The sequence below is a fragment of the Siniperca chuatsi genome, linkage group LG21 (genome assembly GCF_020085105.1).
Source record: "Siniperca chuatsi isolate FFG_IHB_CAS linkage group LG21, ASM2008510v1, whole genome shotgun sequence".
NCBI lineage: Eukaryota > Metazoa > Chordata > Actinopteri > Centrarchiformes > Sinipercidae > Siniperca > Siniperca chuatsi.
The window spans coordinates 12,669,351-12,686,747 of NC_058062.1; the positions used below are offsets into that span (position 1 = coordinate 12,669,351).

The 17,397-nt window shown below is 41.6% G+C and overlaps 1 protein-coding gene across 1 annotated transcript in view; it reads left to right on the forward strand.

Annotated features, from left to right (window-relative positions):
- LOC122868808 (CREB-binding protein-like) overlaps positions 1 to 17,397 on the forward strand; it is a 43,631-nt gene that overhangs the window by 21,033 nt on the left and 5,201 nt on the right. Inside the window, 25 exon segments of the mRNA XM_044181126.1 lie at positions 1,923 to 2,090; positions 4,902 to 5,154; positions 6,756 to 6,869; positions 7,608 to 7,838; positions 7,963 to 8,059; positions 8,470 to 8,607; positions 8,729 to 8,846; positions 9,056 to 9,230; positions 9,411 to 9,473; positions 9,817 to 9,938; positions 10,521 to 10,697; positions 10,838 to 11,218; positions 11,470 to 11,637; positions 11,929 to 12,106; positions 12,490 to 12,608; positions 12,754 to 12,993; positions 13,153 to 13,241; positions 14,254 to 14,364; positions 14,520 to 14,576; positions 14,688 to 14,765; positions 14,920 to 14,987; positions 15,103 to 15,253; positions 16,114 to 16,260; positions 16,351 to 16,464; positions 16,574 to 16,739. Of these exon segments, the coding sequence (XP_044037061.1) occupies positions 1,923 to 2,090; positions 4,902 to 5,154; positions 6,756 to 6,869; positions 7,608 to 7,838; positions 7,963 to 8,059; positions 8,470 to 8,607; positions 8,729 to 8,846; positions 9,056 to 9,230; positions 9,411 to 9,473; positions 9,817 to 9,938; positions 10,521 to 10,697; positions 10,838 to 11,218; positions 11,470 to 11,637; positions 11,929 to 12,106; positions 12,490 to 12,608; positions 12,754 to 12,993; positions 13,153 to 13,241; positions 14,254 to 14,364; positions 14,520 to 14,576; positions 14,688 to 14,765; positions 14,920 to 14,987; positions 15,103 to 15,253; positions 16,114 to 16,260; positions 16,351 to 16,464; positions 16,574 to 16,739 (3,723 nt within the window).

Sequence of the window (17,397 nt, forward strand, 5' to 3'; positions counted from 1 at the left end):
GATCATTAAAGGCATTTTTTTGCTGACTGCAAGGCTCGAATGTTTTCTTGGCTAAGAGAGCCCAGACACAAACAAGCTACTTTCAAAGAAGACAGACACCTTACTTTTAAAAATACATACACTTAGAAAAACAGTGGTGAATTAATAGTACAAGTTACATCGATTAATCACTTCATCAGTAGTTGGTACTGCTAGTTAGGACTAGGCCTGTTGCAATTATTACATGATCGCAATTATCTGAGCTGACCACGATCATTTTGTGCAATTGTTAGATTCCACAGTCAAGGTTATTTTAAGCCAATGTTGGAAATGTTGCAACAAATATAATGCAAATAAACTGTCTACCAGAGCACATGGTTCTAATGTCAGCCTTTACCAAATATGTTGCCCTAAATGCACATTTCATTTTTGGTTTTGTTTTTCAAAGCAAGGAAGCAATGTATATCAGACAAGTGTGTGGACTATTGAGTTTATCAGGAGTTTATCCACCCTCGTTTTTTCCCCCAGCCTGTAATTGGAGCCAGCCTTAATTTGTTTGTGGCAACCACGCCCCTGGCCAGTATATGAGACCTGGCTTTTAATACGGTATTAGGATTATACTCTAATAGTGGCATAAAATGAACAGAAAAAAACAATTAAATTGTTCATCGCAATTATTTGTATGACAATTGTCAGACAAAAATTTTATAATTGTGGCAGCCCTAGTCAGGACTAATATGGAAATGATGAATAAGAACCTGATTCTTTCCTGGTTTCAGATGTTTTTATTGATTCTTGTTTTGTCTTTACTTTCTTTTACACCCTTTAAGTCTTTATTTGCTAGTACTCACTGTTTTCCCTCCTTTCCTTTTTCTTCTCTCTCTCTTTCTCTGGCATATGCAGCCTCTGTCTGGGCCTTTGGCCTTTTATAATGGAGCTGTAAATCATGTTTAGTGGAGCTGGTTTGTGTGTTGTTGTTGGGGTGGGGGAGACAGGGTAGAGGGGTAGCAAAAGAAGAGGACATGCCAAGAGGAGGGAAACACTGGAGGCTTCCTGTACAACAGTACTATCCTCTAGCCTGGTGACACTCCTCTGTAATAAGTGCAAATCATTAAGCGAGATAACCTGTGTGTGAGAGGAGGATGAGGCCTTTCTCACGTGTGAAGGGGAGGGAGGCACCAGGCAAGCATATGTGTGTTTCTGTGCGGGGGAGGGGCAGGCAGCAGCGCAATGCTCTGCTCAGCTGTTGAGCAAGCTGGTCTTTCTTTCTGTGTGTCTCCTCCTGTTTCTCTCTCTCTGCTGGGCTGGGCTTGCTCTGTCTGCCTGAGCACTGCTGGCTGTGGGGAACCTCCGAAGCAAAGCAGGCTGCCGCTTTGGCCACGGGGGGGGGGGCAGCATACAGATGCATACTGAGGGTCATTGGAGAGATGGAATAAATTACTTCTGAAGACCTAACAAGAAAGCTAACTATTCCCTTTCCAAGGCCAATTAAGAAATAAAAATGATGCATTTCTATAGATTTTTGTATCAACTTGACAATTAATTTTACTTTCTTGTAATCAATTCAGTTTCAAGAAACGTTAGAGCTAACATTGTGTAGTTTTAAGCTCTAAGTTTTTGGCAGCAGTCCCTCAATTTGTTGCTTCCCTGTGAACTCGAGGCACCAGATCACCCCAAGGAAGGCATAATTGATGAAAATAATTGGGGAATAAAGCATATTATGTGGGCATAGAGTTGTGCTACATGTTTAATTTTGATTAATGTGTATTGAAGCTCACACTGATCTCCACCTTGCTGTGTGTACATTCTCAAAGATAGAAACGGTTCCATAGACATTCACATAAAGACTCTCAGTTCAGAGGTAAAAGATTGATCTACTGTGATGGTATGCTGCATGATATGCAGATTTTCTGACCACCCTCTGTTCTGATTGTCTATTATAGATGGGGATGTCAGGAGCTCCATTTGGCCAGCAGTATGGTCAGACTGGGGTGCAGCAGATGGGGGCAGCGGGTGTCAACGCCCAACAACTCCAGAACAAGACAGCCCTTTCCAACAACCTGCCCCAATTCCCTGCTGAGCTGAAGGGAGCTGGGAGTGTGCCAAACATGGTGAGTGTCACTCGGATCTTAAAAAGAAAAGAGAGACAAGAAAACCAAAAAGGTGGATATCTGTCCTAGCCCCTTTTTGTTTTAGGTTACTTAGGGGAATATGTATTCTACATTAATCTGTATCCATAATATTATATATGTGTTGCACCTGACAGCGAATGGAAGATAAAATATATCATATTTTTAAAAATAAAATGTCAGGTCCTGCTAGATTGACCTATCAATGACCTAAATCAAAATGCATTGAGGCCCAGTTTTTCTTCTGGTTGTCCTTATAAGTAGCTAGCGCCGTGTTGTACAACTCTGGGTATTCAGACTCCAGCATTATCAGCTTCTCCATCACTTGTCTTCTGACCCGCGATGCCTGCCCCCTTCTATTTCCGTGATGCCCTCCCCCTACTATTTGATTGGCCAAAGCCAGGCGGTTCCTGCCAGAAGTTCAGCATGGTGAGCTTTGAGCGGCAGAGTAAAATCTGTGCACGTTCACGTGGGGGGCAACCAGGGTTGGAAATGAGCACCCACCAAATGTGGGTGATTTTGCATAGTGGTGGGTGAATATGCTCAACCTATTAGCCACGGTGCCAGGTGAATGAAAGTTGCATAAGAGCGATTTGTGACATTCCACAATGCAGATTGAATCGCGAGTCTGCTTGTTTCAGTTTGTGGGCACTTAAACAAGGAGACACAGAAAAATGGGGTGATTCATTACAGAGATGACATTTAAGGTGTGTTGTTTGTTTAAAGACATCAACTCATGCATTGAGTAACATGCGAGAAAACATTCCACCTTAAGTTGCTGGTGAGCAGCACCCTTAATTTTTTCTTGCTTTTCTATAGCTAGCTAAGGTTAACTAGTAAATTTGAAAAGGCAGCAAAACATTCACTCCTCCAACAGTTTCTTTATTTGTAAAGCCAGCCTGTTAAACTTGGCCAGCTTGTGCTGCATCCACAGTGGCTGCAGGAAATGAAAGCTTGCTTAGCTACGTTTTAGTCTAGTCTATTAGATGACCTCTGCATGCGCTGCAGCTTTTCCTCAGAATGGATGTTTCGATGGATGCTTCATTTGCTCGGCACAAGTAAGTAAATGGAATTACACAAATTACACATTAAAAACACAAACTACTTGTGTTTATTCGCCTAAATTGCTTAATGCCACGCTAATCACAACCTACTTCATCCATGGTATTGCCTAATACTACTTAGCTAGATGTTTGGCTGACTGCCATGTGATATTCTCAACATGATAAAACTATTCATAAGTCAGTCTTAACATTTGATTGTGTAGTCAGTTATAGTTGACTAATGTATCTAAACTTGCCACCGTAGGAACAGTGGTTACATAACCTTCGAAACAAGTCACAACTTAACCGTGCGCGTGCATACTTAAACAATTAGCACTACACCTACTATGTGTGTGTATGAGAGAATGTGCGTCAGTATTTTTCTTTGAATTTAAATATTTACCTTTTTATGAAATATAACAACCTTTTGCTTGAATTTTGTAGATCTTATTTTTCATATGCAGTTACACACTGACATTTAAAACAAAGTGGCTGGTAATAAAAAATTGTGGATAGTAGTTTTTCCACAGTGCAGCCACAGTGGCAGGTGGACATAAGTTTATTTCCAACACTGGTGGCAACCGCTTCAAACCCTTACCGCCTTGATCAAAACCGCTTCCTCTCTGCCGCCTTCCCCTCATTGAAATGACTGGAGGTGGCGAGTTACCGTGCAGCCGTGTGAAATTGTTGGAAATAAAGCAAACACACTACACACATACTCTAAACAGACTGCCAGACTGGTCTTGGTGTAAATACAGTAGTAGTTTAGATTTTAATTTGGCTATTATCCTTGTGCTATCTTTATGTATGTAAGGTTTACTATGGTTTCTGCCCAAACTTTGTCTACACCGTCCGCATAGTGAAAGCAGCAGCAGCAGTTAGATATCTCCATCAGTATCTACACTGGTACGTTTGCTCTCAAAGTGCACCAGGTTGCATTTAACTTGAAATTGTACACCATTTTCTTATGGGGAAGCATGTCCCCAGACCCCCTAGAGGGTCCGAGGTTCACCCACCACAGTCTCACAAAATCCTGTGGGAAACGCTGAAATACTGTAGTAATGTTTGGTGATGTTAAGTTGACAAGTTTACTGATTGTAAATTGTAACAGATTCTAGGTGTGGCAAGATACTAACCCTGCCTACCATAAAGCCTAACTTTATGCAGCCCACACACTCAGCTTGTCTGGGCTACAACCAAATATGTACATTGCTTCCTTGCTTTTAAAAACAAAACCAAAAATGAAAGTATTGTTGAACATTTACTCTTAACTGTTGAGTATAGAGTGAAGTTCTTTCAAGGCACAAAGTAAACAAAGCCCAGTGCTATGCAAATCTGTTTGAGGAACTGGAAATGGACTTTGTCAAGGCAGGAAATGTCAGTCCCTCAATTTTAAAATAAATAAATAAATAAAGAAAGAAAGAAAAGGGGAAAAAAGTTAATATTGATTTTATAAATCGACCATTTACCAGTTCCCTCGCATTCTTAGTGGTTTTATTCACATTGTCTTTTAATTCTTGAGGCTTGTGTTAACTTCCCCTGTTTTGTTTCCTCTTTCTTCTCTGGTGCCATATTTTCTTCACATTAATTTCTTCATTTTCTTTTCCCACATCTCTAAGCCCCTAAGATATTCTCTGATTCATTTATATTTATCGGTCTTTATTTTATTTTTTACTTAAAACCTGAAAGTCTAAAATGAGGAATGTCTGATCTGTGCCTAACCTGTGTGTGTGTATTTGCACTCTTGCAGTCCCAGATGCAGCAGCAGGTACCGTCGGTGGGCATGGTCCCTGGGGCTGGTGGTGTGTCGGCGGGCCCAACGGCCGACCCCGAGAAGCGCAAACTCATTCAGCAGCAGCTGGTCCTGTTGCTTCACGCGCATAAGTGCCAGCGGCGGGAGCAGGCTAACGGGGAGGTGAGGGCCTGCACCCTGCCCCACTGCCGCACCATGAAGAACGTCCTCAACCACATGACCCACTGCCAGGCTGGCAAGTCCTGCCAGGGTGAGTGAAAGTGATGAGTTTTCAGAGCACTGCATTAAAAATCTAGCTTGAATCCAAAAATAAAATTTCTGGCTGACTCCTATTTAAGGGTGTTCACCTGTGACCACAAGGTGTTGAATGGATATATTAATTTAATATAAATAATAAAATTCCCACTTGTCTGAGCTTTTATGTAACTGTGATGTCACTGGACAATCTTCTGTCTATTAATCACTGTAAGACTTTAACAAGAATCTGATCAAGAAATTTACCCAGTTAAATTTACCTAGTTAGAATTTCTATACAGATGGGTTAACTCCCACTATGTGTGTTGTGAGCAACCATAATCAGAGCCTTTGATGTGGGCACAGTGCCATTAGCTTTACATACCTCAGGAACAACACAGTAAAAGATGTTGATGACTTGTTGTAGTTTTGAGTTCACCCAAACTGCTAAAAGCATCTGTCGCCTACAGCTCTTCATATAACTGTTCACCAATATTGTCCTTAGCAAAATTGCTTATTGATCTATGTGTGGCTGACGACTGGTTAGGGGGGTTGGGTGAAATTTGCACCCCTATACCACACTAAACAACCAAATTGCTTTGTTGTTGACCTACAAGACAGATATCGTGCAAGAGGAGTTTTTACGATTAAACAGCATTGATGAAATTTTTTTTTTTTACTTTCTTGACTACGACTTTTTTATGGAACAGGGTAATAGATTTACAGATTTTTTGTTTTTTGATGTGGGAGTTTTGTTCTTACGTAAATTGTGGTGATGTGCTTTTTGGACGGTTGTCATTTAGATTTTATGCTAAATGATTTGTATTTCTTTGTCTTCTAACATCTTGGGGCCATGTTGGAAAAAAGTAATTTCACTTTAACATGTATCCTTTGGTTTTTCTTTCTTTTTCCTGTGTCCAATAATCCATAAATAAAATCAACCACTATTTAATAAGAGCAGTAATATGCTGAAGTTGCATTGTTTCGCACAATGTAAAGCAGTAAGCTCTTGTTGGCTCTCTTGTTTTATTGCTCAAATAGAGCCACTCTACCACCTTTGACTCGCTAAGCCTCAAATGCCCCAGTCACTGACAACATCAGCAAACATGAATTTAATTTATTTTTTTTTTTAAACGGCTGTCATGATGGTTGTACTCCATTTCCTGGTCTACCCTGGCAGCAAGCAGCTTCCTCCTGACAGCTGTGGGTAGTAAGGAGGTGACCCAAGGTTGAACTTTGAACTCTGATATTTATACTGTTTATACGCTTAAACACTTTACACTTAAAGTAAATGCAAGCATGCATTTATTGTTTTACAACATGTACAATTGCTTTTACATAGCTATTTGCACATTGTACTGTAGCTGATTTCTTTTTTTTTTTGACTGCTCTGTATTTTGACTTGACATGTTGCTGGGTTTGATCACTTTATCTAAAAATGTTATACTATATCTTTCTTCACTCAGTTAACACTTATTTAACTCATGTTTATAGAAGCTGTGTCTTAATTCATTTTTTTTAATAGTCTATAAAATACTTTTAAAATGTCACATACTGCTGAATTACTTGTCACTACGCCTCACTCGATGTCTCTGTTTCCCTTTCATTTCTCTCCAGTGGCTCACTGTGCATCATCCAGACAGATCATCTCCCACTGGAAGAACTGTACGCGGCACGACTGTCCGGTCTGCCTGCCTTTGAAAAATGCTAGTGACAAGAGAAACCAGCAACGTGAGTATCTCCAGCAGCTCCCCTTCTCTCTTATGCATTTGTAAATCCATGAAAAAATGCATATGGGTTAGGTTAAAAGTTCCCGATAGGTGCTTAAATGTGTGTGTGTTGTTCTGGTCATTTTGGAAAAAATAAAAATCTTTGAATCCTTGTAAACTGTTCGACAAAGCAGTTGTCACTCAGCAGCAAGCCAGAAGTCAGTGCATGTGGTATGAAGTAGTGCCATCTGCAGGTTGTGTCTCCCTGCCACAGCTCTGTGCTGGCTGGCTGTGAGAGAGCTCGAACAGTGAGAGGATTCCTCTAGAAAGGCTGGGCCTGTAATGTTACACCCAGGGGAGGGGCTCTGTGGCTATGCTATCAGTGGAGGCAGGGTCTTGGGACAGCATGATCTCTGATTGGTTAAAAGGCCTTATGACAGATTTAAATCCCCCACAGAGGCAGCATGCTCCCTGTCAGCAATCAACACAGCAGGGAGCAGAGCTGGAATTTTAGATGGAGGTCTGCTCAAGAAGATGTTCGTTTGCACTTGTAAAATTTAATGATGTTTCATGTTTAAAAAAAAATATTTTTATAGTGATGAGTATACTAATGTTAATTATTTGTGTTTCATGATTTATATTCATATACGTTTTGATGTTTAGAAATGAGAAAGCATACAGAAACACTGGAAGCAGCAGTTACTCCTGCTTTATTTAATATTGCCAAACCACCATTTATTTTCTCCTCTTCTCCCTCCAGCCATGCTAAGTTCCCCAGGGGCTGGCCTGCAGAACGCCATCAGTACAGTGGGGTCTGGTCAGCCCAGTGCCACAGCCATCAACAGTGCTGCCACGCACATCGACCCCAGCTCCATGCAGAGGGCCTATGCTGCCCTTGGCCTGCCGTATGGGAACCAGTCCCCAGCTCAGGGCCCAGGTCCCGCTCAGCAAAGCTCCCAGCACCAGCAGCTGCGAAACATGAACCCACTAGGTAAGGGATAGATAGGACTGCACTTCCATTTTAGAGGATTATGTACAAGTGATAACAATGCTGTAAATCTGTTGTTAAGCCATTTTCTTCTAAACCCTTATAAATGACAATGTGTGTTTATCAGGCACTAATCAGATGAACCCGATGGCAGGTGGCATGGGTGTCCCTTCAGACCAGGCTGGCATGCATTCCGACTCTTCTCTACCATCCACACTCAACAAGTGAGCATTCTCATCCTCAATACGTCACACAAAACCAGGCCCTTGCTGCCAAGGCACCCACTATTTTTAATGCCCTTCCCAAGAAATGTATACTTCTACAGTCAGTGTCATCTTGTAAAAGGTGACATGATCTTATGTGATGTAGCTGCCATTTAATACACAGACTGGGGGTTAGTTAGGATGATGAGTCCTATGGTTTCTCGTTTGGTCTTGTCAACCAAATCACCGTCCAGTGCATCTTCTGTTGACAAATAATCATCCATGATCTCAATCTGTTCTGTCCCTTTGGTTCTTTTTTCATATCATTTTAAAATGTATCTTGGAGGACATAAATATTTTATGACAATGTAAATTACAAATTATTTATTTTGAACTGTAACTAATATTTTTTTTCTCTCTGTGTCCTATAGTCAGCTGATGCCAGATGGGTCAGTAGCGGGAGGCATGGGAAACCTGCCCACTGCCACCCCTCTCTCTGCTACGGGGGTAAGGAAGGCCTGGCATGAACACGTCACTCAGGACCTGCGCACCCACCTGGTGCACAAACTGTAAGTTGAGCAATGAAATGGATGTATTATAAATACTCGAGTTACGTCATATGAAAAAAGAATAGAACTTGGTGCACTGAGTTGTTGCTGAGTTCTGTATTTTTCTGCTGTCTCTCTTCAGTGTACAAGCCATATTCCCCACCCCAGACCCCGCAGCACTGAAGGACCGGCGAATGGAGAACCTGGTGGCATATGCACGCAAGGTTGAGGGTGACATGTACGAGTCAGCTAATAGCAGGGTAACTAATATAATTCACTCTCCTATTATTATTATCACACCATTATGACCTGAGTGATGACGCTCATCTTCAGTTAATGTCTTTTAATACTAAGGTCTTTCTCTTGTCACTATGAGAGCAGAGAATTTTAACCAGAACCAGACACCAAGAAACACACTCATTCTCCTTTTTTATGTCTCTTTAATTGTTTCTTATCATCCTCTCACTAGGATGAGTATTACCACTTCCTGGCAGAGAAAATCTACAAAATCCAGAAGGAACTTGAGGAGAAGAGGCGCTCACGGCTCCAGAAACAGCCGGGCATGGTGGGCACACCTGGGCCTCAACAACCTGGTATGGCTCAGCCCAATGCCATGGGCCCAGGACAGGCCGTCCGACCTCCCAGTTAGTAGCCAAACTCTCTACACTCTAGTATTTAGATACTATAAAGAGAAAGACACTTAAGTGTTTTGAATATTGGCTTCTACGAACTATTCTACAGTTCTCAATTGATACAAGTATAAAACATTTCTGTAACTTTCTGCAACTTATAAATGAACACTGCTATATCTGGTTTTCTCTCAGATGGACCTGTGCCTATGCCCAACATGCCAAATCAGATAATGAACCGTATGCAGGTGCCCCACGGTATGTGTTTGCTCTTTGCTTTCTTAGCAGTGGATTTCCAGGGAAAAACACTCCATATGTCCTTTTCTGGCTAACTTTCCTAGTTCTTAAGTTTACTAATGGATGGACGTTTAAATGTTGTACAGACAATTGGTAACCATTCAGTTGCAGTTTTAGTTTCCTGTGCACACCTGATTGTTAAAGTTAAACCAGTTAAAGTTGAATCCATTTGTCAGAGCTGTGATGTTTGAAATCAGCTGGTTCACTGCATCTGCCAGCCCAGTAGGACATGGAATATTGAATTACGACAACTCCTGAGTATAATGAAACAGGTATATAATTGTGTGTGTATCTGTTCCCGCAGGAATCAATCAGTTTAACCCAATGGCAATGCAGAATGCACAGATGTCTCAGGCACCCATGGGAGCACGTGCTCCCTCCCCCATGAACCATCCACAGCAGATGAACATGAGCTCCATCCCAGCGGTTAGATCTTTCTCCTCTGTATTTTTGCTTAATTTCTTCTTTTCTCTTTTGAACATTCATTTCTCTGAGCCTGTTTCTCTCTTTCTGTCTTAAATTTGGTCTTCTTGGAACCATTTTTCAGTATTTGTCATACCATGTTTGTTTTGTACCCAGTTGTTCAGTTCTTGCTCCATTTTCTCAGTTATTCTTTGGCTCTTTCCTCCACTTTTTCGCTCCTCTTGACTGTGAAATGCCCTACAGTCTTTGGCTGATTGCTCATTTCTTAGTCTGTTACCATTTTGACAATAAAGCATCAAAATGGAATGTGCTGTCTGTGGTTGACACAGGACCTGATCCATTTATGCACCAGCTGCCTGGCTGTCAATGAGTAATGTCTAAAGAATTCATGACAGAGCCTATGCTTTGTTTTGATTCAGCACATTTGAAAGTTACACCACAGGTCCTTTAGAAGACTATTGTAGTTGGAGCATGCATGTACGTTGCATTCCATTAACTTAAGTTTATTTTACTTTGCAAGCACTGAATACTAGAGGCCTGCTGCCATAATGATTTTGTCTGTTTCATCTCTCTTCTCTTTCACAGATGGGCATGTCCCCGTCAAGGATGCCTCAGACTCAAGGAATGATGGGTAGTCATGCTAGTAACATGGTAGCTCAGCCAGCCAACCAGGGCCAGTTCCTGCCACAGAGCCAATTCACTGCAGGTGGAGCGATGAATGTAGGCTTGGGCCAGCCCATAACACAGGCTGCTGTCACACAGGTGAGGAGACTTGTGCTTTGCTGAGAGAAATGCTGTTGATGTTTCTGTCTGAACGCAGCCTTATGAGATTGTCACCATGTGGGCTGCTGTATGAATGGTGTGTATTGGTATGTTAACTGTGCCATCCCTCTTTGTTCCAGCAGCCGCAGAACTCTAACCTCCCTCTGAATGCACTGGGATCCCTTAGCTCCCAGCTTCCATGTGGCCCTGCAGCCCAGCCCACCCTGCGTGCCACCCCTCCACCCAATGCCTCTGCCAGCCTGCAGTCTCAGCAGCTGCAGCAGCAACAGCACCATGCTTCTGCACAGGCCCAGGTGCCAGCGCAGCCCTCCACCCCTGCCTCCACGGGTGGGCCCTCCTCCACCCCAACCCACGTACCCAGTAGCCTCCCTCGCCCTCCCTCAGCCATGGGCACACCCCCTGACCCCTCCCAGCCGCTCACACCCCTGCAGCCCCAGACAGAACCCCCCAGTCAGATGCAGCAGCCCACCTCAGTGCAGGCACAGCACCCCAGCACACCGGTGAGATACTAGTTCTTACTGAAAAGTCACTATAGCCTGTGTATCGCTGACGCCTTTGCCAGCTCCTGTTTAAAGCTGACAGGTCTTTTGACCAAACTAATTTAAAAGGAATATTAAAGGGAAATGATGTGTCAAGATTGTGTTCAGAGAGGATCGCTGACAGTCACTCCTTATTTTGCTTATAAGTTGTTATTACTTTATTTATAAATTATCAGCAGTGATCAGAATGTCTCTTCCTCCTCTCCTTAAAGTTGTCCCAGGCAGCAGCGAGTATAGATAACAGAGTGCCCACCCCAGCCTCTGTGGCTGAGCTGAGCTCCCAGCAGGCCCTGCCGGACATAAGCTGCACTGAAGCCAAACCTGAAGTAAAAGAAGAAGACGACAACTCTGGGAAGAAGCAGATGGATGTAAAAATGGAGGTATGTTCATGATTTTACAAGATAACTTATTAATCATTGGTTAAGAACACTTATGTCAACTGGTGGTCAGATCAGAAGCCATTTGCTGTTTGATCCCTTAGTTACTATTGCAAACTCCATCCACCACAACCAACCCAGTTCTGATAACATTTCATGTCCAAAAAAGTAAATTTGACTTGTGGCTTTTCACTCTCCTAAAGGAAAGTGTTATGCTTACCATTCGATACGTCATGGTTTCCTGACTCAGCACCGCAGGATAGCTGGTTGACCATGGTTGTGTTCATATCGCAGGAGGATGAAACCAAACCCTCTATGGTGAAGGAGGAGGAGCCAGATGCAGCAGAGCCAAAGCAGGAACCAATGGAAACTGAGGAGAAGAAGCCGGAGATGAAGGCAGAACCCAAAGAAGAGGAGGAAAATGGGGCTAACAGCACATCAATGACATCCACCACTCAGAACCGCAAAAAAAGTAAGAACACAGATCTCATTTGTATATAAAGTGTGTAACAATACATTGTGGTATGATAGTTTGTGATACAAAGATGTGTCATGGAGATAAAAAGTCACAAATATATATGTATTAATTTCAGCTCACGTTGCAGTGAAATCCATTTAACAAGAGTAAATTTGTGTGCCTGTCAACTGAGAGTGTACTGTCTCCTTATACCCCAGTATACATGTATCCTGTAACAGCGTTTTTTTTTTATGCTGATGCTCATTCATCAGTGTACAGTTAGATAGAGCTTGTCACAGTGCATTTGTACAGTTAACTTTGAATTCAAATCTTGTATTTGCAGACACTGATATGCTGTTTGTTTTTGGTTTCTTAAAACATTATTACTGTCTGTCCAGTTTTCAAACCAGAGGAGCTGAGACAAGCTCTAATGCCGACACTTGAGTCCCTCTACAGGCAAGACCCAGAGTCACTGCCCTTCAGACAACCTGTAGACCCCATGCTACTGGGCATACCTGTGAGTACGCGCAATTATATATACACATGCCTCAATATATAATATATATATTGAGGTATAATATATATAATATTACAAGACCCACAGAAAATACTGTAAAGCATGATTTGCTCATTCCTGCAAATGTCTCTCTCCTGCTGCACAGGACTACTTTGAAATTGTGAAGAATCCCATTGACTTATCCACCATAAAACGCAAGCTGGATACGGGTCAGTACCAGGAGCCGTGGCAGTATGTGGAAGATGTGTGGCTCATGTTCAACAATGCCTGGTTGTACAACCGTAAAACATCCCGTGTCTACAAGTACTGCACCAAACTGGCAGAAGTGTTTGAAGCAGAGATTGATCCCGTCATGCAGGGCCTGGGCTACTGCTGCGGCAGGAAGGTGAGACAACACAGGAATTGAACACAAAAACTGCACTTTTTACTATATTTATCTTGTCAGCTCACATTTATCTTTACCTGTATATGTGGCTGTTGACTTGAGTACATTCTCTTTGTAACAATGACATGGATTGTTGATGTTTCTCTGATGTTTCCACAGTATGAGTTCTCACCCCAGACGCTGTGTTGCTATGGCAAACAGTTGTGTACCATCTCCAGGGATGGCACCTACTACAGCTACCAGAACAGGTAAAATTTAATTCTGACTCTCCTGAGCTGTAGAGATGGGTAAAAAGGTGAAGGAGGGATTATAAAGAGAAGGTGTGCAGCTTAATCTTCATGGCCAAAGATACCACCTCACATACAGCCATGCTAGTCAGAAAAGCTGTAAGGACCTTATGCACATGCTGATCTTTCCTTTTATAGGGGAGTCACAGATGTTACTGAGAGTTGTATATTGTGGCCAAGCAGAATGTGCATGATCGGGCCTTGTGTTGTCCTGGTATGTTTGTTGTGCCCAAGAACCAGCACCAAAGCTCCCCCTGCTGTGCAGAATCTGCTACTGCACTTCAGTATCATTCCAATGCAACACCATTCAATTATTGCAGATAAGCGCTACTAAATGCTTTGAGGTTTATCAACTTAGGGTTCATGATTTCCAACAAAAAGACAGTGTTTATGAGAATTTAATGGATTCCTTATATTGTCCAAGAAGTTCTAAGCAAGGTTTTATCATTTGACCAAATCTTGATCTAAATGCCTAAAGTATTTGGACTGAAATACCCTTGACTTCAATAAAATTAATTTAGTCACTTAACGTAACAGTTTTCCTACAAGAGCCGCACATTTGATATTCATTATTATATGCATGACCATATAATTCCCTCATCAGCTCATAATGCATGTTGCTTATGTATAAATGATTGTTGTTTTCCTATTCCAGCATGCAGTTAGGTGGTGTAGTGTCGACATACTGTAGTTTCTATTTGAACATTCATTTATTGACATTCATTTACCATCATTAACATAACATTTTAGCATGTTTACCCCATTTCTGTTCTAGTTTGAATGAGAGTGGCTGGATCATGACCATTTCAACTGTGACTAACCTGTCCCCCTCTGCCTGTGTATGTGTGTGTATCCGTCCATCTGTCCACTGCCCACGCTCCATCCTCTGTTGTTGCCGTGCGGCCCGTTTACTCTGCATTCTACCACCTGTACGCCGGTTTGCCTGTGCTGCTACTGTGTGTGCTGGCTGCAGTTCACCCAAATATGGCCTTATTGCCGACAGGTATCACTTCTGTGAGAAGTGCTTCAACGAGATCCAGGGCAACAGTGTGACCCTGGGGGACGATCCGGCACAGCCACAGACGTAAGTTACCAGGCCTGGGTGGCTGAACACCAACTGATGATCATCTTGCGAGATTATCAGGCTGTTTTCTCTCTGGACTTGGATTCTGTAGTAAGGATTTTCAATCGCAGGAGCCAACATGAACTTGGTTGTCTCTTTATCTCTTTTTCGTGCAGCATGATATCAAAAGAGCAGTTTGAAAAGAAGAAAAATGACATGTTGGACGCTGAACCGTGAGTACTGTCTGGACAGTAACTTCAGTTTGACTCTCATTTATGTGATGGCAGTGCTGCTTCTTTACTACTTTTTGCAAAGAAAGCATCAGCTAATGTTTGTCGTTGCAGGTTTGTTGAATGTAAAGACTGTGGACGAAAGATGCATCAGATCTGCGTGCTGCACTACGACGTCATTTGGCCATCAGGGTAAGTCTCGCTATGGCTGTTGGACAACTATCCAGCCCTTTAAGCGTATACAGTCCATGTTTGACCTTAACAGAATTCTTTCTAACAGGAATTTCTATTTGCCGGAGTTACTGTATGTTGACACTAAACTACAGTTTAATCTTTTTTCTTCTAGCTTTATCTGTGACAACTGTCTGAAGAAGTCTGGCAAAACAAGAAAGGAAAACAAGTTTGCAGCCAAACGTAAGTTACATGTAGTAGCAAAACAACAGTAACATTTAATTAAATGTTCCTTTATTTAATCATGTAGAAGTCAAACTTTAATTAATATTAAACATTTGTGTTAATGTTTGTAAAGGGTTGCAGTCTACAAGGTTGGGGACGTATATTGAGGACAGAGTGAATAAGTACTTGAAAAGGCAGAACCACCCAGAGGCCGGTGAGGTGTTTGTGCGAGTGGTGGCCAGCTCTGACAAATCTGTGGAGATTAAGCCTGGCATGAAGTCTAGGTAAGGTTCTCACCTGCTGATAAAGTGTCTCTCTCCTGATTTTAAATCTGGAATAACATGGTAGTTTTTATTGTGTGGCTGCTTTTTTTTACTGCAAGCACAGCTGAAAACTGCACTGCATACCACTTAAGAACTTGTCTCTTCTGAGAAACAAACCAGGAGAGAAGTTGGGGATTATTTATTTATATTATTTATTTATTTTTAAGAAGAATTGCTCAATGATTTTTGTGTATTTGATGTGTTAAGCATTTGATATGTATGCAGAGTCTTCAGTAGAACTTGCCACATCACAATGTTCTGATAAAACCATGTTGTCACTTAAAAGTATTGTTTTTAGGCATTTTTGCCTTAATTTGATAACAGTGACAGTGTAGAGGTGACAGAAAATGAGAGGAGAGAGAGCGAGAAGGGATGACAAGCAACAAAGGTGACTCAAACCGGGGATGTTATGATTATGTAATCAGAATCTTAAACCCCTTGGCTGCCAGGACGTCCCAGACACTTTTAATTGATGGATTTGAATGTGTTAGATGATGACTTCCTCCATACAGATCGCTATTTTGCTGTCCTTCCATCGCTGAAAGAATGTATATGCACTAAAAATGTACCTTGTGGCTTTCTTGCTCAGCCTTTGCTCTTAATTGCAAATACATGCACAGTCCATATATCCATAATATACATTTCCAAGTAAGCAAACAATGCATGAAAGACCTGACAATGGAAATTATCCAGGAGCTCTCCTGAGTCTGAGGCCCAAAATAATTCCTTCTCCTGTCCTCTACAAAGAAATTGTTTAAGTTTAGTCCTAAAGAAAGACAAAAACAGTTTGTAACTTTACTTATGCTTCTCTGTTTCCACAGGTTTGTGGACTCAGGTGAGATGGTGGAGAGCTTCCCTTACAGAACCAAAGCACTTTTTGCATTTGAGGAAATAGATGGGGTGGACGTTTGTTTCTTTGGCATGCACGTCCAGGAGTACGGCTCAGAGTGCCCCTTTCCAAATACCAGGTAAAACTACAGCAAAAAAATAATTCTCAATTTATTTTGGTGCTTTGTGTGTATTGCTCTTTGATTAAATTCTCCATATTTCCTTTGCAGACGGGTTTACATATCATACCTCGACAGTATTCACTTCTTCAAACCACGTTTGCTAAGGACTGCAGTGTACCATGAGATCTTAATAGGCTACCTGGAATACGTGAAGAAACTGGGGTGGGTTAAGAGTAGATTGACACAGTGTAGTGTTTTACACCCTTCAAGCTAATACTGTATATATCATTCCTGCAAGTGCTAAGTGGCTGATAACTCTTGTCGCACTCAGGTATGTGATGGGTCACATCTGGGCCTGCCCACCCAGTGAAGGAGATGACTACATTTTCCACTGCCACCCTCCTGACCAGAAGATCCCCAAGCCAAAGAGGCTCCAAGAGTGGTACAGAAAGATGCTGGATAAGGCTTTCGCTGAGAGGATCTTACACGATTACAAGGTCAGATATGATCACATTATGACGTCTTTGTGACTACAATGGGATGCTCTGTCTCTCAAGATTTTCTCAGTTACAGTTAACAATTTTGCCACCAATTGAGTACATTGATTAAGTCTGGGTGTCTGTTGTGATTAGGCGTCAGTCAGATGCCATCCCATATAGCCGTATTGATTTGATTTATTTTTAAAATAAAAGTTAATGAGTTAATGAGCTAATACTCTACAGTAGGCTTATATGAAAATTTCACACTGATTATCAAATTATTTTGGCATATTATGTATATTGTGTTATCTTGATAATTACTAACTATTTACTGGTGTTAACTTTGTTGCCTCTTTTTACAACTAAGTCTAGACAATAATTTAGTATCTTTGTTTACTGTCACTTCATATAATCATATTGCAGCAGGATTCTCTCCTAGAGAGATGGTGGCTCACAGTTGCGTGTCTGAATAATAAGTTATCTTTAACATGATCTAATCATAATCTGCTTTGAGAATTTTTTTTTTTTTTTTCAATTATAGGATTTAGGCTGTTATACTAAAGCCAAATGGGATGAACATGTACATTTAACTATTTTTAAATTAAAGTTTAAACTACTTTACTAGAAAATACCGATATTCTTTGTGTTAAGTATCTCAATATTAAATTTGTCTATA